At 34.4% G+C, this 25372-nt stretch overlaps 3 protein-coding genes across 3 annotated transcripts; 1 reads left to right on the top strand and 2 right to left on the bottom strand.

The window, feature by feature from the left end:
* Nucleotides 1-2443: 2443 nt before the first annotated feature.
* On the bottom strand, nt 2444-6548 carry LOC131850251 (uncharacterized). Its single transcript, XM_059200421.1, has 4 exons — nt 6191-6548; nt 4957-5122; nt 3985-4147; nt 2444-3317 (listed from the first exon to the last, which is right to left on the bottom strand). The coding sequence occupies exons 1-4, from the start codon at nt 6483-6485 to the stop codon at nt 2943-2945; spliced, it is 999 nt and encodes a 332-aa protein (XP_059056404.1). The 5' UTR covers nt 6486-6548; the 3' UTR covers nt 2444-2942.
* Nucleotides 6549-8276: 1728 nt separating this feature from the next.
* Nucleotides 8277-20114, bottom strand: LOC131850218 (interleukin enhancer-binding factor 2 homolog). The gene is made up of 9 exons (XM_059200388.1): nt 19673-20114; nt 17898-18026; nt 15815-15946; nt 13758-13922; nt 13014-13106; nt 11190-11332; nt 9997-10137; nt 8924-9093; nt 8277-8377 (listed from the first exon to the last, which is right to left on the bottom strand). The coding sequence occupies exons 1-9, from the start codon at nt 19844-19846 to the stop codon at nt 8343-8345; spliced, it is 1182 nt and encodes a 393-aa protein (XP_059056371.1). The 5' UTR covers nt 19847-20114; the 3' UTR covers nt 8277-8342.
* Nucleotides 20115-20578: 464 nt separating this feature from the next.
* LOC131850290 (vesicle transport protein GOT1B) lies at nt 20579-24812 on the top strand. The gene is made up of 5 exons (XM_059200500.1): nt 20579-20713; nt 21843-21934; nt 23041-23219; nt 23604-23685; nt 24634-24812. The coding sequence occupies exons 1-5, from the start codon at nt 20689-20691 to the stop codon at nt 24676-24678; spliced, it is 423 nt and encodes a 140-aa protein (XP_059056483.1). The 5' UTR covers nt 20579-20688; the 3' UTR covers nt 24679-24812.
* The last annotated feature ends 560 nt before the right edge of the window (nt 24813-25372 follow it).

Raw genomic sequence — 25372 nt, forward strand, 5'->3', positions numbered from 1 at the left:
ATATAATATGAAGGTTGTGTACTTCGTAATCGGTTAATGTCCATACATCGGTTGTAGAAAGGAGTGTAGTGATTCTAAGTTTTTTTTAAATAATTAATATTTGTATATATATATTAAATAAACTGTATTAATAAAGTTATTTTGGCAGCTACTAGAAAAAGTGAAAGATTGTATTTTTTTTATTACCTGTGACCTGTGGGCTGATTATGAAATATCGAATTGGCAACACTGCTGTCGTGTAGTGAGTCGTGACAATTTTCCCACTTTAATAAATTTTAAATTCTTTCACGATTTTCTACGTAATATTTACTATAATAAAAATATATGTAATACTGAAAATTATCAAAACAAGATATATAATGCTGCTGATGTTAATATTTTAAAGATTGTAACCAAAATAAACACCTTCTAAATTGTTTCTTATACTCACGGAATCGCTATTTTGTCAAAATAGCGATTCCGTGACATTACAGCGAGGTTACTAAATCGACATTCGATAGAAATATTTTTATCGATATGTAAAGTTGCGTTTACGTTGCAATGCTAGTTGACAGCGTCAAATGGCGTCAATATAATCGCATTATAGACAGTTGACATCATTTTCACTACGTTACATACGAAAATCTTTGCTATCGATTTAGATAATTAGCCCACTGTAAATATTCTTTTGATATGAAGAGGAGGCACCAACTAACACATCTTATGTGGATGTAGCCCACTCAAGAGTAATTGAAATATCTCTTGGAGAGCACACACCTGTTACGTGCGGAAGCAGCAACGATACACAAAGATTATTAACTTCTTTCAGTTATATGTAGGTACTTCACACTTCGAGCGTTTGAACCGAACTGAACTGTCCACACAATATGGTGGTTCTATTTTGAAAGTCAGTAGGTAGGACTGTTATGGTCAAATCTTGAAAGGATCTTTGTTACTCTTTCACGTAAAAACTACTGAATGGGTTTTATTTTAACTACAATAATATGATGTATAAGCTATACATCAGAATAACATAGGCTAGAAATTACACATGGAAGAAACCATGGCTATAGCTACTATAAAATATCCATAGAAAATACTCAGACCAATACAAACAAAATAATCATACTCGTATTTGCATCGTGCGAGGAATCGAATCCGCTACTATCGGAAGTAAAGCGGTATGTCAAACCGCTAACCACCAAGGTCGTCAAACAGTCCACGTATTCAACAAGAATTCAAAATAAAACAACAGGCTTGTATTTCAATAAAATAATTGTCTTATTATTGTAATATTTTCTAAATTTAAAACTAGATAATAAACTTGTTTAAATAAAAATATCAAACGTCTAACAAACACAGGGGCGGATCTACTTAACGGCCTTTTGGGCTACAGCCCAGGGCCCCAAGGCGATGTTTAGAATATAAAAAAATATCTAGAATGTTAAAAAACCTAACATAAGCCTGTCAACCCTAAGATCAATCAACCCATGAAAGTGCGCGTCTAACAAAAGCAACGGGGAATTTCTGGTCGCTTGTTTTTGGTCGGTGTATTTCTTTAGTTGAGTAATATAATTAGATAGGTCCCTAAGTAGACTAAGTCCAGGGCCCCACAAATTCACGATCCGCCCCTGAACAAACATTTAAATAAATACAACATATTGAACTTTACTTGCGTTACTTATTAACATTTGTAACAAATATAATAATTATTATTACTTATATACATCTTCAAAGTGACAAACTACATTATAAAACCAATTATATCATAGATGTCATTAAAGAACTATAATATGAGTTCTCATTGGCGGTTTATATTATTATATTATGTCATACTCGTGAACGGGTTCTGCTTGTTGAGACTGGTCTGTTCGGGTTACGAACACGGATTACACTATTTGCTTTTGACATAATTGCAATAGCATATGATGAAGGTCACTCTATTCACCCAAATTTGAATTTAAAAATGAATCTGTATTATTGTAAAATGTACAACATTTATTTGAAATACGAGCTGAGTTTCTCGTCAGTTCGTCTCATTTCGAAATCATTCCGAACTGACGGTAGATTTGACATATCATAAGAGTCTGTAATAGACCTACATGAATAAAGATATTTTGATTTGATATGGATACCATCACATATTGGTGTTTCTGGTAATGAAAACTCGGACTTCCTGGAAAGAACTATGACCAACCTTTGGCTCTTTACTAATTAAATGTCACTACTACAGTGCAGCCGCTCAGAGTTTGCGTTTCAGACAGGTCGGGATCGTATGGGCGATGTAACTTTGAACTGACGTACAATTTACGGCAAAAAGTCAAATCACATCAAACTGCGCTGTTTTAAGGTTATGTTTTTGTTTTTGTAATGTGACCAAATAACCTTCAAAATATTATAAACGCGAAAGTTTGTAAGTATGGTTGTTTGTTACTCTTTCACGCAAAAACTACTCTACGGATTTTGTTTAAACTTTACAGTAATATAGATTATACATCAGAATAACAGAGTATAATTAAAACAGATATGATTTAAATTTAGCGAAATGTAAATATCATGTAAAAATGTAAATATAAATTAATTAAGTAAGTGTAATGCAGACGACGTTGCGCGGGTCAGCTAGTAGTTAATAGTTTTAGCCCAAAATAATACGTATATTGCAAGTAGGAATAATTATTAAATTTATAATGTTTTTATTTATAAAAAACTCAGTCAATTGTACGTCAGTTCAAAGTTATATATATTTTTTTTATATAATGATTTCATCTCTAATTTAATGAATTGTTTTTTATTTACGTTTATCTTATATAATAATTTATATGCAGCTGTCGGCATCGTTTTTATTGTGTTGAGATGTGTGATGTAATAAATGTTATTCTATTCTATTCTACATCGTCAACCGATCCCGATCTGTCAGAAACGCAAACTCTGAGCGGCCGGACTTAACATTTAAAACCTACACATTATATACACGGATTTAAATCTGCCGTCATGTTTATATGAGAACATGACACTTTCTGACCAGTCGGGACTGCTATTCTGAATAACTTCCCTTGTGGCATGCACACACACACTTTGAACTGTCCCGTTGCGGATTTATCAGTTTTATTCAGAGGTAAGGCTATAGGCAAGTATCGTACATCTATAAAAACACCTTCCTTTCCACTCAGCACCACTGATCCGTTGATGGACTTCAGGTAGATGTCCTGGTCGGCTTTCCATAGCAGTTCCTTTGACTCCATATGCGTGCCTTCGGCTCCTCGAAGGTGGGCTGATGTATTTGAACGGAGGAGCAGGTCCTCGTCGACGGGGGATGTTATTCTCTTCGTTGATAATTGCTGGAACGTGTATATTTAATTTTGAGTGTTAGTCATATGTTTGTGATGTTTTCCTTGGTCAGGTGTTGTAGAAGAATTTTAGGTGCTCTTCAATGAATTTTGTGTTATAAAGATTAGATAAATTTAGTTTATTGTGCGAATAAAAGTATTTGTCTCCTCTATTCTCCCAAATATGAATTGCTGGCTTGTCTAGAGCCAACATTTGAAGAAAATAAATGAGGTAGCACCTCACTGGATGTGACTTATCTCCTAATGCCCATACTGGACCGTCTTTCACCTATTAGAGGCCCTGGGCACATTAGTATATATATGACCCTATGACCATAGTAATAAAGCAATATTTTGTTAGAAAAAAAACTATCTAAGTCATTTTTTAACATGTCTCTTTAGAGATGTATATGGGGTCCTACCTTCAAAACCAACCTGGTAAAAATAATTTTAAAAAGGCGTTATGTGATGAGGGGTACAAGTTCTTGATAGACATTTATAAGAAAATTAACAAAAAGCTATCGGTTATGGTTTGGTAATGGAGTAGGGACTCGACTAGACTAGGGGGCCCCAATCCATCGTGGGGCCCTGGGCACATGCCCAGGGTATCCAGTGGGGAAGAGGGGCCTAGGCCTAGGGAAAATTCAAATGCTGCAATGATTATCTTCATATAACTTACTTTAGCTTGTATATTATTGACACCGTCGGGCAGGTTCATCTGTGAGGAGCTGGTACTGAACACCGTCTCCCCCGAGTCAGGGTCCAGGAGTTGGAGACCACTCACACCGCGCACGAACACGCCCGACGTGTTCACTGATAGCTTCGTGTCAGAGCGAGACAGCCTGCAAGTAATGTTATAAAGTCAAAAGTTGTTTGTTTGTATTAAATACTAGCTGTACTCGCGGTTCCACCTGCGTTGCGTTTCAATAAAAATTATAGCCTGTGCTATACTGATGCATAAGCTATATTGCTGTAGTTTCATCAAAATACGTTCAGTAGTTTTTGTGTGAAAGACACATCCATACTTATAAACTTTTGCATTTATAATATTTAACACACTTAAAAATTTATTTAAGTGCAATAATATATATATATATATAAATTTTACCTAACCAGAAACTTTTTAATACCTGTATCTTACCAGTATTGGTATCATACGAATGTCAAACATGCAATGACCAAGAAAATATGCAAAAACTTGTAACATGCCAAAGGAGTATGGAGAGAAGTATGTTGGGTTATAACAGGAGAGATAGAAAGAGAGTGGCGGACATAAGAGTTATCACAGGTTGGGACGAAGTCACAAATAAAATTAAAAGGTTGAAGTGGAAGTGGACTGGTCACACACTAAGGGGAAATAGGAGATGGACAAAAACTGTAATTGAGTGGATTCCCCGTTATCAAATGAAATGAGAAAGAGGAAGACAGTACAAAAGATGGTCTGATGACCTTAGAAAGATTGCCGGTCCACTGTGGCTCCAATTGGCAAAAGATAGGAACACATGGAAAATGCTGGAGGAGTCCTATGTGCCTAAAGGACACACTAAAACTTTTAATAAAATATTTTTGTTAGATTGATTGTAATTTTGTGTCAATTAATAAAAACTGAATTTGAATTTGAAACTTTTACATTAATTCACGATTACCTTACCTGGTCTGCAAATTGAAAAGAACAGATCCATTTTCACTTGATATGGACATTGGTGTGTCTTTATAGCTTTCCAGTAGTCCATCTCTCTTATACACATGCTCCAGGTCTGTAGCACCGAAGAACTTCACTGCATTGTGTTCAGGAAGGAACTCCATGCTCTCCATACCTAATTAAATATTAATTTAGTATGGAGTTCTTAATTTAAATGTTAAAATTTAATTTATTTAAATTAAGAACTTGGTAGCCTATCAGTTTAGAATACCGACTTATTTCTGAATTAAATATATACTAGTATGGAATTCTTAATTTAAATGTTACAATGACATATTATTTAAATTAAGAACTAGTTAGTCTATCAGTTTAGCACACTGATTTCTGAATTAAATTTTAATTTAGTTTGGTGTTCTTAATTTAAATGTTAAAATACATGTAATTTAAATTAAGAACTCTATAGTCTATCATACCAGCACACAACCTTACTTGTGATAGCTGGAATCCACAAGCTTTAATCCCTGCATTAAATATTTTTATTTTTAAATTATTTTTTTATATACACCTAGTTATAGTATTGGATTAATTAAAAAATTACAAACTTTAGACAATACACTCTATGGCACTAAATTTAAAATTTAATTTGACTTAATGCAATATTGTACTAGGTGTGTATAATATATTATATATGTATTCAGAAAATAAAATGTATTTTCAACTCTTTTCTCCTACATTTAGCCTCTATCTGGATTGTTGTACATGTATACCATAATACTAGCTCCGCTTAGTTTAAGACTTGTCTGGACTAGACTAGATTTCAGTGTTTATCCATTACAAACAATAATAATAATAATAATATGATTTATTTATTTCTTCTCGCAAACATGACTCATAACAACAAACAAATATTTTCTCTCAACATATTTTTGTTCTTTTATACACATTTATGTCATTATCTCTCAACATATTTTTATTTTTTAATACACATTTATGTGTCATTAATACTAAAAAATATCTACAATTGCACCAGTACGAAGCTGGAGCGGATCACTAGTATTAAATATTAAAAAATGAGAGAAGCGATTGTTAGTAATGGTAAATTAGCAAAGGTGTCAACAGAATTTGTGTAAGATATAATATAAAGACGACCTCAACGTTGTTCCCTCTGTCAACCATTCATATAATAGTAGTAATATCAATCTCCACTAGAGTTCATAACTTTAATAAAAAAATAAGAAAATACCTTGACCAAGTCGCAGCACGGCCAAAATTGTAAATATTAAAATCAAATTTCCAATAGCGAGTGCAAACAGTAACACAACCAGGGTCCAGAATGCGAAAGTCTTTCTCCCTTTATGCACCGACTTAATAACATCATTCCCGTTTTTATCAGAATAATTCCTGACGCCAGATTTACTGTAAACTTGAGTCTGCGTTGCAGTTCTCGTTAATAATGCTTTTTCGGCGCGGTTTCTTTCCAGAGTGCTTTCCGACATCGTTTCCGAGGAAGGAGATACACCGCGAAGGCCGTTCAACATATCGCACTATATTTTTATTCCAGTTTTCTTTAACAGACCATAAAATTAAAAATAGATCGATGTTTTTACGTTTCTGACAAATCAAGTCAATCAAATTATTGAGCGAAGTTTAAGCTTTCCGATTGGCTGCTCGATCAGACCAATAAGATTTATTGAACAGTGTTGCAAGTTTACAAAATGCCGTACTTCTAAATTTTTTAATTGTGTACGTATTTGATTTGTTATACAAATTATTATGACAATAACAAACTAATCCAGGAATTATCTATTTATTTCTATAACCCTATATTTATTTTTAGTATTATAGATTTGTAAATAAAGAAAATCATTGTTTTAGAGGCAGTCTGTTGAAAATTAATAAATATCAATTATTTTAGTAGGATTTAGTAGAATTATGGTAACACATATTATGGCGTCTAATTTAAAATTTGGCAATATTTCATTTAAAATTTATTGGTTTCGTTAAGTTCTATTTGAATATGGTGTCGCATTGTTGAAATAGCAAAATGAAATTGAGTGAATTAACCGAGTCAAGAGAAACAGGAACTACAACATTACTCAATTCAAATGACTGTGGACATTATGAGGAAACTATTATGAATAAATATAAAAAATGCGGGTTTCTGAATTTAATCCAACATATAGATATATATGGAAAATCCCATTCGAATTACGTTGAACAAAGCAAGCATAAAACGAGTGAAGTGTCCGCCATTTCATCGACTTCTCGAAAATTTGTGTATGGCGACGGTTTAACTCAAGATTTTATGAAAGATCGATTATTGGGCGAGAAACTTAAAAAACTTTCAGTAACTACTAGAGTCTGCGGTTTGTACCCGGGCAATGACATTTTATCGAAACGTAAGAGGAAATTTATGGTGAAAAAGTTTTGAAACAGTTTATTTTTTAATTCCTGTACCTTCTGTAATATGAGGAATAAAAAATTATAAGTAATCTGTTTTTTTCTATAAATACTTTATTTATATAATAGCCAGCGCATAAGGCCTCCTATTAGTAAATAATTCAATTTTTATGATGGTATTAGAAAAAACGATGTAGAAATTAACAAAATTAAAATATAGAAATGTTTAGTAAATATCTATTAGAAAAAGCAATAGGTCTTTTATGGGAATGGGTATAAAAATTTAAAATAAGATACCAAAGGAATTACCCTTAAATAAATTCAAAACATGTGGTAAATCATATTTACTGAGCAAAGCCAATACTCACTAAACGATTACTTGAAAGACGAGCGCGCATTGCAATAGTTGTTCATGCACGGGATTTTCATTTAATATTAGACATAGACACCTATATATGAATTGGCTTTAAAAAAAATAATAAGTAATTCAACTGAGTTTCTTGCCAGTTCTTCTCAATTGATATACTGAACTGGACGGTAGGGAAAAAATCATCATCATTGCCTTGCCTTTATCCCATTATTTGGGGCCGGCGCAGTATGTCATTCTCTTCCACTGCTCTCTATCGGTCGTCATATCTGAACATACTCTTCTTTTATTCATATCATCTTTCACACAATCCATCCATCTTTTCTTAGGGCGTCCCCTCCCTTTACATCCATCCACATTCATATTATACACTTTCCATAAGACATGTTAGGGAAAAAAATATAATATAAAAAAAATTGCCGTTCATAAGCGGCTAAAATGTCCTACAAGAATAAATTATTTTCAAATTTTGAATAGATATTAACAAGGATTAAACACACCAACGATTAAACGTCGGTAAACAAAGGTCTACAGGTATGTAATATTAAATAAACACAATGGCAGTAATTTATAAATTTATTATAATACTATAATTCTTGTGTTAATGAGACCACTCATATTAGTAATGTCAGGCGGCCACGCCATCTTGTACTCCATCGTCATCTGAAATAAAAAAATATATCTTAATAATTGATTCTATTTATGTATAGTCGGCCTTGGTTTTCCTTTACTAAGTAAATAATATTTTTTTTCGGACTACTCTAATGCTGTTGGCCGCAGCTGGCCTTTACAGCTTCACCGGACGATAGGGGGCGAGTGCAGATGGTACTCCAAACCAAAGGAAGGACTTATGGAGCGGTTGAAGACCAACTCGCGCCTGATAGATACGACTTTAATCCGAGGGCACTGCTAGGGGTTCGAACCTCGACTCAGGCTGTCATAGTTTTGACCCCCGTTTGAATTAGACGGGGGATCGATTGGAGGGGAATTGGACGAGCGATTGATCGGTCGGAGAGGAATTGGACGAGGGATCAATCGGAGAGGAATTGGACGGGAGATCGATCGGAGAGGAATTGGACGGGGGATCGATCGGAGAGGAATTGGACGGAAGATCGATCGGAGAGGAATTGGACAGGAGATCGATCGGAGAGGAATAGTACGGGGGATCGATCGGAGGGGGCAATGCCTCCCTAACACTGTTGATTGTACCTTTATCATCAGTATCCATAGGTTCAGGAGTCTCCTGGTAAGCAGGCGCGAGCGGTGAGACCACTACGCCGTCCCAGACTGTGATCTCCGTGGAGATGTCTTTACCACCTTCGAAGGCCTGCAGCCCTAGTACGTAGCGGTGACCGCCGCGAGCGACCACGCGTAGCAACCTGTTTAAGGGTTTTTAACATAATAAATAGCTTTAGGGTTGGGGTGAAACTGTTTAATGCAATAATTTATTTAATTCGAGCTACTTTATGGCCCTATATAAGCTGTTCCCGCGACTTGGTCCGCGTGGAATTTACCTTTATTTTTTTTAATTAAAAGATTTTTTCTGAAATAAAACTAGCCTAAGTTACTCCTTATTACATCAGCTACCTAAAAAGTCCCGTTAAAATCGGTCCGGCCATTTCAAAGATTAGCCGGAACAAACATACAGACAAAATTGTAAAAAATGTTATTTTGGGGTACCTTATTTATATACATATGCATGTAGTAAAAAACGGTTATTTCAATATTACAGACAGACAATCTAATTTTATTTATATGATGATGGTGATGAATAGATGTACAGATAAAATATAAAATATATATCTTACAAACTAACATACAAAAAATATTTATATTTGAAATACAGTTTAAATATTTCTTAAAATTATATTAGTTAAATTAACCATTCATGCATCTTAATATTATTTAATGAGTGTTAAAACTGAACGAATTTTCATTCATTCAGTGTTAAACACTCATTTCATTATAGTTTATATAATAAAAATTACAGTGGTTGCACTGTATTAGAATTTTACATTTTCACTGCTAAACAGTTTAACAGACAGACACTTTCGCATTTACAATATTAGTAATAATCACGAGTATAAGTCAGATATTACAGAGGCAAACTTGGTTCATTGGTCTACCCCCCGTAGCTTGTGTCAATAAGATACAGTCTACGTCGTATAGTACTACTATATCTAATAATTCAAATTCAAAATATCTTTATTCATGTAGGTCTATTACAGACTTATAATATGTCAAATCTACCGTCAGTTCGGACTGATAACAATAGTACTAACGTTTGTGCGGTGGCGGCTGCGGCGTCCTGAGCAGCGAGGTCTAGTGCGGTGTGAGCGCGTGCGTGGGCCGCCTCGCAAGGATCCGGGAGCCCTGCACACCCCGGCAGGAAGAGACCTCCGGCCACCAGGGACAGCGCGCGTCTACAACACAACACAAACAATAGTAGCTCATCATTTGCTTCTTCCTTATCACATTTATTTGTGGTCGTCGTAATGTTTTTCTCTTCCATTCATCCCTGTTCGCAGTCATCTCGTTATTTACTCCCTGTCTCACCATATCATCTTTCACACAGTACATCCATCTCTATTTCGGTCTTCCTCTGCCCTTATAACCATCCACATTCATATGTAACACCTTCCTTAAAATATGATCTTCATTCCTACGCATTACGTGTCCATACTTTCTAGCCATATCATCTTGGTGGAAAGGGGATTTGTTAGTGATGTGGACTGATGATCTTATTGCTAGCAATGTACCATGTCAAGTTGACTTCCACGCGGTTCCCCCTGGAAACTATCGTGATGAATTCTTGGTCAATTTGACCTAACCTTATTCTCATCTTATCATGCTTATTATAAAATTGAAAACTTTATAAATGACAATAATATTTTTGTAGAAAACCTAAAAATTCATAGCGGTGACAATATTATCTGATTACACAAAGATTGAGTGTGTAGCGGTTTCAATGTTGATTGTCGCATGCCTAATCCTTGTTATTTACTTAGAACAACAATTATTTAAAAGAACACACACAAGTTTCTTGCTCATTTTTCTTGTGATGAGTCTGCATTCCGAATGAGCGGTAGAATAAAAAAAATGTGACTATTCAAAAGTATATTAAATTTATTTGAATAAAGTAAAAAAAAATTGAAATATGTTTTTTTATGGACACTTAACACAGCGCCATCTAGTCCCACGGTAAGCAGAGCTTGTATTATGGGTACTAGACAACTGATATAAATACTTAGATATATTTTTTTGTTATAAATACATAGAATAAGATTAAAAAATACATAGTAAACATCCAGAGCGATAAAAACAATCATATTCATGAATTATATTATAAATATTTGCACCGTATATATATTCATAAATATTTGCACCATGCGAGTAATCGAACCTGCGAAATGTAATAATCAAGTGCTTATATTAAGTTAATTTGAATGAAGATTATTTCTATTTCTATTATTACCTGAATGCAACGTTGATGGGTAACGCCTGGCGCGCGGGGTTGTTCATGATGCAGTGGTGCGCCAGCAGGTCGATCATCCACGGGGTGAGGGGTTCGAGTCCTGTGTGCCGCGCGCACATATCACGCAGCAGTCTTATTAACACCTATTAAAAAGTATAATTTAGGATTGAAAATTATAATATCTTTATATAGTACTAGCTACTCGCCCTGGCTTTGCCCGGGTAGATGTGTTATATATATAAACCTTCCACTTGAATCACTCTATTGCGTGTTTAAAAGATTTAAGCATACATAGGGACGGACAGCGACAGCGACTTTATTTTATACTTTGTAATGATGTTGAATAATTTTGAAATTTTATACGTGAATATACGTATAAAATTTCATCAAAATCGATCAAGCCGTTTTGGTAGTAAGTCTGAGATTAGGTTTATAACTAATTTCTATACCCCTAATTGTTAAGGGTCGATCACCACATAAAAAATATTTCGACATAATTTTTAATTTATATTATGTGACATTAAAAAATATATACAACCCTAAAGTTTCACCCTTCTATCACCAACCCCTATTTTTTAATAGCGATATCAATTTATATGGCAAAACAACGTTTTCCGGGACAGCTAGTATATATATACATAACTTTATATATAAAAATTACGTGTCACGTTGAAGTATGAAAGTGGCGCCGGTGTCAGAGAGGTTGAAGAGTAATCGTCTATCATGGTGTGGACACGTAATGCGTAGGAATGAAGATCATATTTTAAGGAAGGTGTTATATATGAATGTGGATGGTTATAAGGGCAGATGAAGGCCGAAATAGAGATGGATGTACTGTGTGAAAGATGATATGGTGAGACAGGGAGTGAATAACGCGATGACTGCGAACAGGGATGAATGGAAGAGAAAAACATATTACGACGACCTCAAATAAATGGGATAAGGAAGAAGCAGATGATGACGCGTCACGTTGTTTGTTCGCGATGGACTAACTACTGTCCTAAACTACTGAACCAATTGCAATTTTGATTGCACATTGTGTGCAATTTGATCCAACTTGAAAGATAGGATAGCTTACATCTCAATTTATAGTCGCAATATTATTTTATTCAAGAACCTTAGCCACAGCAACGCCGGATCTGTTAGTTAAAATACCATCATCATTGCCTTGTCTTTATGTCTGTATGTTTGGTCGGCGCAGTATGTCATTCTCTTCCACTGATCTCTATCGGCCGTCGTATCTGAGCATACTCTCCTTTTATTCTTTATACAGCCTCGGTGGTCTAGTGATTTAGCACACCGCTTTACTATCCGATGATCGTGGGTTCGATTCCTCGCACGGTACAAACATTTGTATTCATGAGTATGATTGTGTATCGGTCTGGGTGTTTTCTATGTATAATATGTATTTATTTACAAAAAAAATGTATCCATGTATTTATATCAGTTGTCTAGTACCCATAACACAAGCTCTGCTTAGCTTGGGACTAGATGGCGCTGTGTTAATTGTTCTGAAATATTATTATTATTATTTATATCATCTTTCACACAATTCATCCATCTTTTATTGGGGCGTCCTCTCCCTTTCTATCCATCCTAAAATATATATTATACTAGCTGTCCCGGCAAACGTTGTTTTGCCTTAAAATAAGAAAAAAATGGACTACCCCTAACATTTAGGGGGATGAAAAATAGATGTTGGCCGATTCTTAGACCTACTCAATACGCTCACAAAATTTCATGAGAATCGGTCAAGCCGTTTCGGAGAAGTATGGGAACGAAAACTGTGACACGAGAATTTTATATATTATATTATATATGAACCTTGATGGACGAGTGGTGTGCGTTCTCCTCGAACCAGCGACTGTGCCGGATGGCGGCCAAGTGACTGCTGATCACTTTGTAGTCCAAATGTACCTGCAAACAAGAATATGTACATATAATCTATGCATATAAATAAAATGAGTGAGCCGAATGAGCGGTGGATTAAAAAAATGTAATGATTATTCAAAAGTGCTTCAATGCAAGTTTATTTGAATAAATGATTTTTTATTCTATTCTATTCTAAAATTGGAGTGTCTTTCCTCAGTCTTCTTGTGATGAGACTATTTTTCGAAGTCGTATACGTCAGGCGGGAGTTGGCCTACAGCCGCTCCATAAGTCCTTCCTTTGGTTTGGAATACCATCTGCATTCGCCCCCTATCGTCCGGTGAAGCTGTAAAGACCAGCTGCGGACAACATCATTAGAGTAGTCCGAATAGAAATGAGTGATAGATCTTAATTAAAAAAAAATCTATTCTAAGCTGTACTCGCGACTTCGTACGCGTGTAATTTAACTTTATTTTTCTAAAATAAAAGTAGCCTAAGTTACTCATTACATCAGCTACCTGCCAAAAAAGTCCCGGCAAAATCGGTCCACCAATTTCAGATTAGCCGGAACAAATAGACCAACAGACAGACAGACAAAAATTGTAAAAAATGTTATTTTGGTGTATGTCCCGTTATGTTATTTCAATATTACAGACACTCCAATTTTACTTATATGTATAGATTAATTGGAAGCCATACTTCAGGTTCCAACTTCCTGAGGTTCTGGTGAAGTGTGGTGACCAGGACGCGGACGGCCGCGCTGGCGGGGCCCGTCGACGTCACCGTGAAACCTCGCTCGTGGCTGCCGCAGCTCACCAAGCCCACACCCTCGGCGCGCATCAGCTTGTTCAACTCTTCATTTACCTTGATGTTAAAACGGACTATTTATTATTTTCTTCTAACCAAGATTTATCAGGACGACTTTATGTATCTGAAATTACATAAAAAACTCTCTCGAAACTTGAAGAGATTCATAAGTACCTGATGCGCCAACAATTCATGAACAGATAAAGCGGCACATCCAGAAATATACAGACCAAGTGTATTTATCAAAAAATAACAATTTTTTTTACTGTTAGAGCAACTTTTATTAATTAACTTTTTCATGTAAGATGTTTTAAAACTGACGTATTTTTGACTAAGAATAATATTCTTCTTAGGTTTGTCGTAGACACTAAAAGTGACAGCATCAAAAATCAAATCCACCAAAAATAGACATCAATTGGCACTAACAGTAGATGATAATAATAATAATAATCCATGCAGCACAATAACAAACTGATATTACCTAAATGTCGTTTAACTAAAGTTAGTAATTCGTTTTAGGGTAATTGCGTAAGGTTTTACAATAAAATACCAGAGTCTGCTATAAATCTGTCTGAAAAAAGATTTAAATGTCATATAAAAATGATTTTTTTCTCAACTTTAGGATATTTCAACATAATATTGTTAATTGCACATGTGCAATGTGTTACCCTCTCACTAATAGTTATGCCTCACTGTTGGGTTGACTGGTAGAGATCTCTTTTAGAGATAAGTCCACCTTTGCTCACTTTGTATATATTTAAGTTTACAACTGTATTTAAAAGTACAATAAAGAATATATATATATAAAACATTTCCTTTGCAAAAAAGCTTACTATAAAATTGAAGAATTCGTTAACGATAATAATGTTTTTATAGAAAAACTTAAAATCCATAGCACTGACGATATTATCTGATTACACTAATAATGAGTGCGTAGCGATTTCTAAGTTGATTATCGTATGCCTCTTTCTTGTTATACTGTAATTATTTATATAAAAAAAACTATTCAAAAGAGCAACACACAAGTTTCTTGCTCATTCTTCTTGTGATGAATCTGCGTTCCGAATGAGTGGTAGAATCAAAATATGACTATTCAAAAGTGCTTGTAATGAGTTTATTTCAATAAAGATTATTTCTATTTTTATTTCAGATCTCTTGGAGTTTGGCGCCTTCTCACACAGTTTAGAGACTGAAGAGAAGGAACATACTGTAGAAAGGCAGAAGTGGTGCTGACTTCATCGCCTACAAATCAAGCAACATTCAACAGAACTGCTTATAGAATTGCGCCAGTTCGCCAATTAAAATAGAAAAAAAAAACTGCAGTACAGAAATCATTTTTTTATGGATGATATAGCACTTAAATTAGATGACGCTAATGATTTACGCCGCAGGACACCAGTGGAGGATGATAGGATGAGCATGAGGTCAGGTCAGTTAGCACATCGTAGTAAATTTAGAAATTTATCACGATGGTTTCCTGGGGGAATGGCGTGGAGATTAACTTGACATCATGAGGTCAGGTCAGTTAGCACATCGTAGTAAATTCAGAAATTTATCACGATGGTTTCCTGGGGGAATGCTGTAAATAATATAAATGACATCATGAGGTCTTGAAACAGTTATGCACATCGTAGTAAATTCAAAATTTATCACGATGGTTTCCTAATATGGTTGGGGAATGATGGAGATTAACTTGACATCTTGTGGGGACTGGTCTGTTCAGTTAGCACATGATTAGTATTTTTTTTCATTTTTTTATACGATGGTTTCCTGGGGTCACTCTATTCTGGAATTTGAATTTAAATATATTGCTATTGTAAATATGTACAACATTAAAAAAAATACCTCAGCTCAGTTTCTTGTCATCTTCCATCTGAAATGCCCCGTCTGACGTAAACAGTTAACGTAGGCGTTAGTTTTTGTATAATGATATTTTGTACTAAACTTACCTTGTTGGAGAGACCTTCCACAGCTTCTTTGGTGGGTAACGTCTTCATTATAACTACAATATCTGCCACATTCTTCCCCGCCATCATTGTGCCTTTTTTATATGATCCAACTTGCCTCACTTCTTCTAATTGCTGTAAAAAAAAGAATATTAGGAACTCCGGACAACTGTTACCATCTAGTGGATAAAAGAAAGAAAGAAGAAAGAAAAATATTTTATTCAGTGCAATGTAAAAAATACAATATAAACAACAAACGAAAAAAAAAGAGCAAATAAAATGTACATATAATTAAACTTATTTTACCATAATTAAAAAATAAACATAAAATAAACATTTTTTACATCCAATAGTGCCCGTGTAAACATGGCTCCAGGCTCAGTTTTTTTAATGTATTTTGTCCTACCGTGAGACATGGTTTTTGGTGGGCACTTCATTATAAAAATATATATATAAAAGGGGGGGAGAGAGAGGGCACTATTTAAAATATTAATGATAATAATTAAAACAAAATTACAACTAATAAAAAGCGCATAGTGGATCATATGGAAATGATGCCGCGGACGAGTTGGCGAGAAGAGGATCAGGCATGACGGTAGAAGGCCCCCTCCCGCTCTTCCCATTACCATTCTCACAATTTCGATCCTGGATTCGCCAACAAACAATCAAAAGTGGCAATTCCTAGAACAAATCAACGAATGACAAAACGCCTACTTAATCTGGACAGGCACAACATAAAAATAATGATAGGGACAATGACGAACCACTGTCCCTTAAACAAAAATCTGTACACAGTAGGTGCTACAGACGGTCCCCTGAGCCGGGGCTGCTTTATAACCGAGGAAACGGCTGCTCACGTAATCCTGGAGTGCGTAGCAGTGGCCACACAAGGTAATCAAATCCTCGGAATGGTGAGATCGCTCCGTGAAGCCTGCGAAGACACCAGGAGACATCTGCGCTTCTGGGAGGAGCTTGGCTGGCTACGTTAGTAGCCTGGCTCTACACGCACAACGGCCCAAATGAGAGGCCAATTGCGGAAAATGGAGTCCAACCTACATTACATTACATTACCCCGGACAACTGGAGGGAAGGTAATTGTTAGTAATATAGTCAATTTTTTTTGTAAATAAAAAAAGTAGAGGGATGTAAGGAGGGGAAGACAAGGTACAGCAACATCAAGCATTTTCAGGACAAAATGGGAGTAGTGTCATATCAACACTTAAAGAGTGTTGTATAACAATACTTGTGTATCTTTTATTATTACCCTCAATATATCAAAAAAGACAAATAAGTAAGTAAAGACTATTCTTAAGGCACTATGGTTTATAACCAACTCACCATACGACCCTGTAATCTATATAAGCGAGATCTATCATTTCTACAAAAGATAGATCTCGCTTACTATCTTGTCTATCTTATCTAGTTTAATTATATGTACATGTTATTTGCTCTTTTTTTTCTGTTTGTTGTTTATAATTTTTTATACTTTTTTTTTATTAATTACAAAATTGGTAAATGACTATTAATTACAAAATTTGTTGAACCAAATGTAGGTACGTTGCGTCGATCGATTAGATTTTTTAAGTCTACGTTATATCGCGGATACAAATAGGATGGGTGGTGCTCCACTAAAAACACTAATTTTGTGTTGCGTTTTATTGACAGAGAGTATGTTCAGATATGACGACTGATAGAGATCAGTGGAAGGGGGCCGTTCAAGTATTACGTAAGCACTATGGGGGGGCGACCAAGACACCCCGTCTTTGCTTTGCTTATTTTGGATGACATGGGCGGTGGAGGACTCTAGATGATGAATACGTCATCGGTAGTTATATAGTTACTTTTGGCAACCCACACATTGTCTTTGCTAAAAAAACAATACATTAATTGAAAAAAGTTTACGTAAGCATGGGGAGGGGTAAGAGCTTTGCTTACTTTTGCTGACAAGGGGGATGCGGGGGGGGGGGGGTAAATAATTGTAATAAATCTGCTTAAGTAATACTTGAGCCCCCAATAGGATGACATACTGCGCCGACACCAATAATGGTATAAGCGCAAGGCAATGATGATTTAAATAATTACTCACACAAGCGGCAAAATCACCAGGTGCTACCACCAGGTTGTCGAGTACAGTCTGCAGTTTTGTGACGAGGCTGAGGACGGCCGACTGTTCGGCCGGCGTTGGACACAACTCCGCATGCCTCTTGAGGAGTGCCTGTCAATAAATACAAACGGCGACTTGTTTTTATATTTAAAAGAGCAACACACTTGTTTCTTGCTCGTTCTTCTTGTGATGAGACAGCTTTCGAGTGGTAGATAAAAAACAAATTGTTTTTTCAAAAGTGCTTAAATTAAGTTTATTTGAATAAATGATTTTCAATCATTAAACATTTATATTTACACTACACGTGCGAAGCTGCACAGGTGTACATGTATTATTATATATATAATCCTTCCTCTTGAATCACTCTTTCTATTGAAAAAAAATTTTAAATCTGTTGTGTAGTTTTAAAGATTTAAGCTTACATAGGGACGAACAGACAGCTACTTTGTTGTATAGTATGTATAAAACATAAGATATAAATAACAATGTCATTTAGATTTAACAACATGTATCTTAATGAACTAATAATACAGAATGGAAATTATCTTTATTCAAAATAAACTTAATTTAAACACTTTTGAATAGTCATATTATACTTTGATTCTAGCACTAAAAATAAGACATTTTTCATAGGGGACAGATGAACCTGCGGGGCTCACCTGATGGTAAGTGATTACTGCCGCTCATGAGCATCCACAACACCAGGGGAATTGCATGTTACAGAACTTTTAAGCAGGAATAAGCTCTTTTTTTTAAAGTTTTATTGCAATGGTTCCGATATACCATTATTGGAAAGTGATTCTGCATTGTTGTTGTGTGTGGCAACAAGTTTAAAATGACTATTCAAATATGCTTATATTAATAATAATAAACTCAGGACATTTCACACAGCGCCATCTAGACCCAAGTTAAGCTAGCTAAAGCTTGTGTTATGGGTAATAGATAACTGATACAAATATATACATATTATACGTAGAAAACACCCAGACCGATATAAACAATAATACTCATGAATACAAATGTTTGTGCCGTGCAAGGAATTGAACCCGCGACCATCGGTCGTAAAAAACAGACAAACAAAACTTGTAAAAAATGTTATTTTGGTTTATGTACTGCATTTATATTCATATGCATGTAGTAAAAAACGGTTATTTCAATATTACAAACAGACACTACAATTTTATTTATATGTATGGATAAGTGTGCGAAATTTCATACTACTTCATCTGCAAAATTTCATATAAAGGGGTACAACATTTTTGCTTTATGTACTAATATGTATAGATAATAGAGACCTGTTTAGCATTATGTCAGTATCAGTGGGTTACAATAATGTTTCAACTGTTATTGTATTTGTTGGTAACTTTTATTACATTATTAATGAGTACATCATTATTAGAATAAAAACTTAATTTGAAAAAAAACAAATAAAAAGCTAAGAATATTTAATAAATTTTATTTGCTCTTTTTTTTCTTTTGTTGTTTATGTTGTATTTTTACATTGCACTGAATAAAATATTTTTCTTTCTTTCTTTCTTTAATAATATTGTTTATCTCTGCGGTAGATTAAAAAAAATGTGATGACTATTCAAAAGTGCTTCCATGTAAGTTTATTTGAATAAATTATTTTCTATTCTATTCTGCAGTCTACTCAATAATATATGGATCTAATCTCAATGAAAATAGTCTTTAATAGTTGGTTTTCTAGTTAACACATAAGACATAGTAGACCGAGGTTAAATATAGACGAAAATTACTTGTGTTAACGCAGAATCGTCAGGCGCAGGCTTGCATCTTGGGAAAGCCGGTTCTGCTAAAATTAGGTCGAAGGGCGGCCTTAGCATTAACACTCGGGGTCTGTTGAAGGGTGGCCGGCCCATACCACCTCTTCCTGGCATTCCTCGACCACCGCGGCCAGCTCCACGAACCATTATCACAAATTAATAACTTTGGTTATATTCAAGAACTTGTAACCCCAAATTTGTTCACTAAAACACTTGTATAAATTAAGCTACATATAAGCATTAAAAGTTTTTATTATGTTAATATTATTTATAAACTTTTAGGCATAAATAAACGAGATTCTTAGGTATTCTGATATAAAACAAAACAAAATGGCAGATTACTAAAGGCAGACGCCGATTTCATTGATTTTGAAGGTTATGATTTTCTATAGTCTGTGTTTGAATCAATGATCTGTGTTTGTTTTTTTTTTATTAATACGTTTTCGGGCTCTGGATACAAGTTTTTTTTAGCCCAACTGTCATAATCAGTGTTACTACACGATTTTTTTAAAATATCATTCGATTAATATTTAAATATTGGTAATAGAGATAAGTACTATTTATTGAGTATATTGGTATATATTGAAAGTAATTTGTGTTTGTTATTTGTCATTATTATAAATTTGGCACACAAAATATCCCCAAAAAAATTATGTGGTCGCAATAAGGTTGTACCTTCAATAAAGGTGCGCCACCTTACTATATCTACTAACAACATATTTACGTTGTAACTTAATTTTTGTATTTTTATGTAATTCTCCAATTAAAGTACTAATGTAATTACAATCGATTTCGGTGGTTTGTTTGTGTCAACGTCATAGTTTCTGCTGGCTGTCAATGTCAGAGTGACAATTTTTGATTGTATTGTATGCGAAAATGACGTGGAGTTGTAGGTTATGAATTTGTTGTATTAATTTATTTACAATTTAATAAATTATTTCTATGATTATAAATATATTAAATCTACAGATAATTAGTAAAACTACAAAATGATTGAAATATCCGACGTTCAAAGTAAGTGGTCTTTATGGAATGAGACATTTTAAAATCAGTATAGGGAGAGTCATTTCGTAATAAATATTTACTATTTCTCACTAATATTTTTTTCGTAAATCATTATAAATAATCTAGAAAATTATTGTTACTAATCTTCTATAAGTCTTAGTTAAGTCATATTAATTTTAAAGGCGATAAACATATTGAAATGTATAATATTAATTGTCATATTTACACACTAAAATTGATAAATATTTAAGATAAAATCGTATAGTATCAATTATCTGTAGGTAATTATTTTAATCTACAATTACTGGCTGTGAATAATAACACAACAGATTTGTTGTAGATAATATAATGAGCTCAAGATTGTATAAATAATTTTGCAATTACAAACTAATATTTTTGGGTGGAGGGAATTGTTAGTAAAGGGATATAGTCACGGCCCTGGACTTCATGCTCATCCTATAATGCTCTATTGTTAACCCACCATTGTGTTAGGTAGGGTAAACTCACCAGTAACTGGCCACTTAAGCCACTTATCTACTTTTTTTTTTAAATGTATAGTTACATGGAGGTAAATTACAGCATGATGAATAATTCTATATAATTTATATAAAATGAAAAATGATACACAAATATAAAAATTATACAATTTATAAAATACACATCACTTTTTAATATTCAATTTGCATATATGACATATTTACAATTATATTTGAATTACAAAATAAAAAATTGAATGAAAGAAATAAATAAGATCTTATAATTCTACTATTCATAGCTCATCAGAGAAAGAAAAAAAAATATATACAATAATAAAGTTTTATATCTATATCTATAAGACTTTTATTATATACATATATATATATATATATATTGTTTCTTTCTGTGATGACCTAAAAAATGAGTGGTAGAATAAAAAAAATATCCAACTATTCAAAATTATATTAAGTTTATTTGAATAAAGATTATTTCCATTAAAACTACTTCATCTACAAGCTAATAAAGAAAAAACTACTGCTCTATGCCCAATTATTAATATAATATTTTTTTTATTTTTATCATGCAATTAGTCTTCCAGACTATAAGCAGATTTTTTGGTTATATAATAATTAATTTAGTATAATAATTGAATAATTTCCAGAGATCGGCGTCGGCCTGGTGGGGTTTGGGATGACGTTTCTCTTTCTCGGAATATTATTGTTGTTTGATAAAGGCCTGCTGGCCATAGGCAATGTGAGTACTTTATTTACATGTATAATTCGTAAATCACCATGTTTTATTTTTATTGAGTTCCCGATATTTCGGTAGTTTCAACCGCCATGATCACGGGTAAGCTGTAAGATCACCAGGAAGTTTTACTGACTGGTATTCATTTATATGATAATTTAAATCAGTGGCTTTGCTCATAAAAAAGATAATGAATATCTATATAAACTCTCTACTTTTGAAGAAAACTAACAAAACTGAGGTAGACTGTCTAACAGCTTTGGTGGTATAGCTTGTTATTAGGATGACCTATTTCACCGTACTAGCCCTAGACAAGGGCAGATCTACCTAAGGGCTTTTTGGGCTGCAGCCCAATCCCCACTGAAACAATATTTAGAATATAACAAAAATTTCTAGAATGTTAAAAACCTATCATAAGGTTGGCAACCCTGCATGAGTTGATTGATCTCAAGGTTTATCAAAAGGAATGGGGAATTTCTGGTTTACTCTTGAGTAATATAATTAGGTACGATAAGTAGGCACCTAAGTAGATTTAGCACAACGCCCCACTAATTCACAATCCGCCCCTGCCCCTAGAAAGGAACTTTCTTAGAAATTAGAAGAATTACCTTTATTATTTGAGTTACTATTTGTTGACTTTAATGGGTAGTTAATTAATAAAGACTGAAATTGAATCACAATCTCTTGCAAGAAAAGACAGCACTTGTATGCTGAAAAATGTTAGAAAGATTGTAAGCATTCAACTGAAAATATTTTAATGTAATGTCAAAAATATATATATATATATATATATATATATATATATATATATATATATATAGGTTTACACACTTACTTCTGATGGTCGCGGAATCGAGTCCTCGCACGACACAAACATTTGTATTCATGAGTATGATTGTTTGTATCAGTCTGGGTGTTTTATGTATTTACGAAAAAAAGTCTATGTTTTTATATCAATTATCTAGTACCCATAACACTAGCTTTAGTTAGCCTAACATGGGTCTAGATGGCACTGGGCCTAGCTGTGTGAATTGTCCTGAGATTATTATTATTGTATATAAAAAGTACAAATCTTTGCAATGTTATCAACAAAATTATTCTCCATTCTCCAGATCCTCTTCATCAGCGGCCTGGCTTGCATCATAGGCCTGCAGCGGACATTCTTCTTCTTCTTCCAAAGGCACAAAGTGAAAGCGTCTGTGGCATTCTTTGGGGGGATCATAGTCGTCCTCATGGGCTGGCCCATGTTTGGCATGATAGCAGAGATCTACGGATTCCTCTTATTGTTCAGGTATGATTTTCATTAATATTCTTAGTCTTAGGCAGAGAAGAACTGGCAAAAAACTATTTTGGATTTCTTTTTTTTTTAAAAGCCAGTTTATTTACAATGATTACTCACATAGGTGTCAAAGTCTAACATTAAATGAAAATCCCGTGCAGGACCAACTATTGCCATGCACGCTCGTCATTCAAGTAATCGTTTAGTGAGTAATAGGCTCTGCTCAGTAAATATGATTTAACAGATGTTATGAATTTATTTAAGTGTAATTCCAGTATATCCTTTGGTATCTTATTGTAAATTTTTATACCCATTCCCATAAAAAACCCATGGACTTTTTCTAAACGATACTTATATACGAAATTGTATGTGAAATGTGTTTTATGTTATTTTCAGGGGTTTCCTGCCTGCAGCAGTTAACTTCCTAAGAATGATCCCAGTGTTGGGAAGTCTACTTAATCTACCTATCATACGGGGGGTGAGTAATTTTTTTTATTTTATACTAGCCCTTGATTTGCTTTTTGATTTGATTTGATTTTTGCGTGGAATCGAACCCGCGACCATCGGTAGTAAGGTGGAGTGCTAAGCCGCTAGACCACCGAGGCCGTCAATTAATAAAAAAAAACAATACTTGTAAGGTAAAGGTACGTATGTACATATGGTAAATGCTTATTTGATCATTTATAAAAAACTAGCTGACCCGCGCAATTTCCTCTGCATCACACTAACCTGACATTTATCATTATATTTTGCCCAATTTACATTATATGTTATGGAATTATAGTCTATATGTTATTCTGATGTATTAGCTATATTACTGCAAGTTTCATCAAAATCCGTTCAGTAGTTTTTACGTGAAAGTGTAACAAACAACTATCTATGCTTACAAACTTTCGCGTTTATAATATTAACTAACTACTCGTCCCAGCTTCGCCCGGGTGTACATGTATTATACATACAAACCTTCCTCTCGAGTCCCTCAATCTATTAAAAGAAACGGCTTCAAAATCCGTTGCGTAGTTTTAAAGATTTAAGCATACATAGTGACGGACAGACAGCGACAGCGACTTTGTTTTATACTATGTAATGATGATGATGATTATGTAATGATAATGATTAAGGAATTAATAATCTCAGGACAATTCACACAGCACCATCTAGACCCAAGTTAAGCTAGCTAAAGCTTGTGTTATGGGTACTAGATAACTGATACAAATACATAGATATTTTTTTTTCGTAAATACATACTTAATATACATAGAAAACACCCAGACCGACACAAACAATCATACTCATGAATACAAATGTTTGTGCCGTGCGAGGAATCGAACCCGCGACCATCGGACGTAAAGCGGTGTGTTAGACCGCTAGACCACCAAGGTAAACTAACCGAGGTAAGGATAACTTTTGCCATTTTTGTTCTCAGATCGTGGATAGGATAGCAGGAGATAACGGGCGCAACATGGTATGATACTGTGTGACAAAGACTTGTATTAATAGTGTAATTATGTGTGTGTGGGTGTGAGGTGCTCCACGGCGGTCGGTCTGTACCTAAAATTACGTGCTACTGTATCATATGCTTTACTTAAATTTATTTAAAGTCTATATTGTTTTATTCGTTTGTAGATTGAACATTCCTGTTACGTCCTGGATAGCCAATGAAACTAGTGGACTGTATTAATAGGTTTAATATAAAAACTGTTATGAACAACGGACAGATTCAGATAAAATTTAGAATGGAGGGATTATTTGTAAGCCGGTAAGTGTCGATGCCGGTCGGACAAGAATGCCGGTGTCCGCCACCGGCCGCAGTTGCCGATGCGCAGCACCGCCCCCGCAGCCCGCGGAGCGGTGCGTTGAGTGCGTAGACATTCCTTGTACATATAATTATTTATTTTCTCAAAAACAGTACAAAATATGATAAGGCATTGTAGGTATCATTATTTAAATTATTAACCGGGTCGTAACACGAATAATTAAAATTATCATCTGCGTGGAAATCAGTCATAAATCAATTCAAGCAAAGTTCAGTAGCATCAACAGTCGATAAGTGTACGGATACCGTGAGTGCTGTGTTGCGAACTTTCGTTGAACAATCTAGTGATGGTAGATGAAAAAACTGCTGTCACCTATCTACATTGACATCGCTGTTACTCCAGTCAGCT

Source organism: Achroia grisella, unplaced genomic scaffold (genome assembly GCF_030625045.1).
Source record: "Achroia grisella isolate CSIRO2021 unplaced genomic scaffold, CSIRO_AGI_Agris_v1 utg719, whole genome shotgun sequence".
In the NCBI taxonomy this organism is placed as follows: Eukaryota; Metazoa; Arthropoda; class Insecta; order Lepidoptera; family Pyralidae; genus Achroia; species Achroia grisella.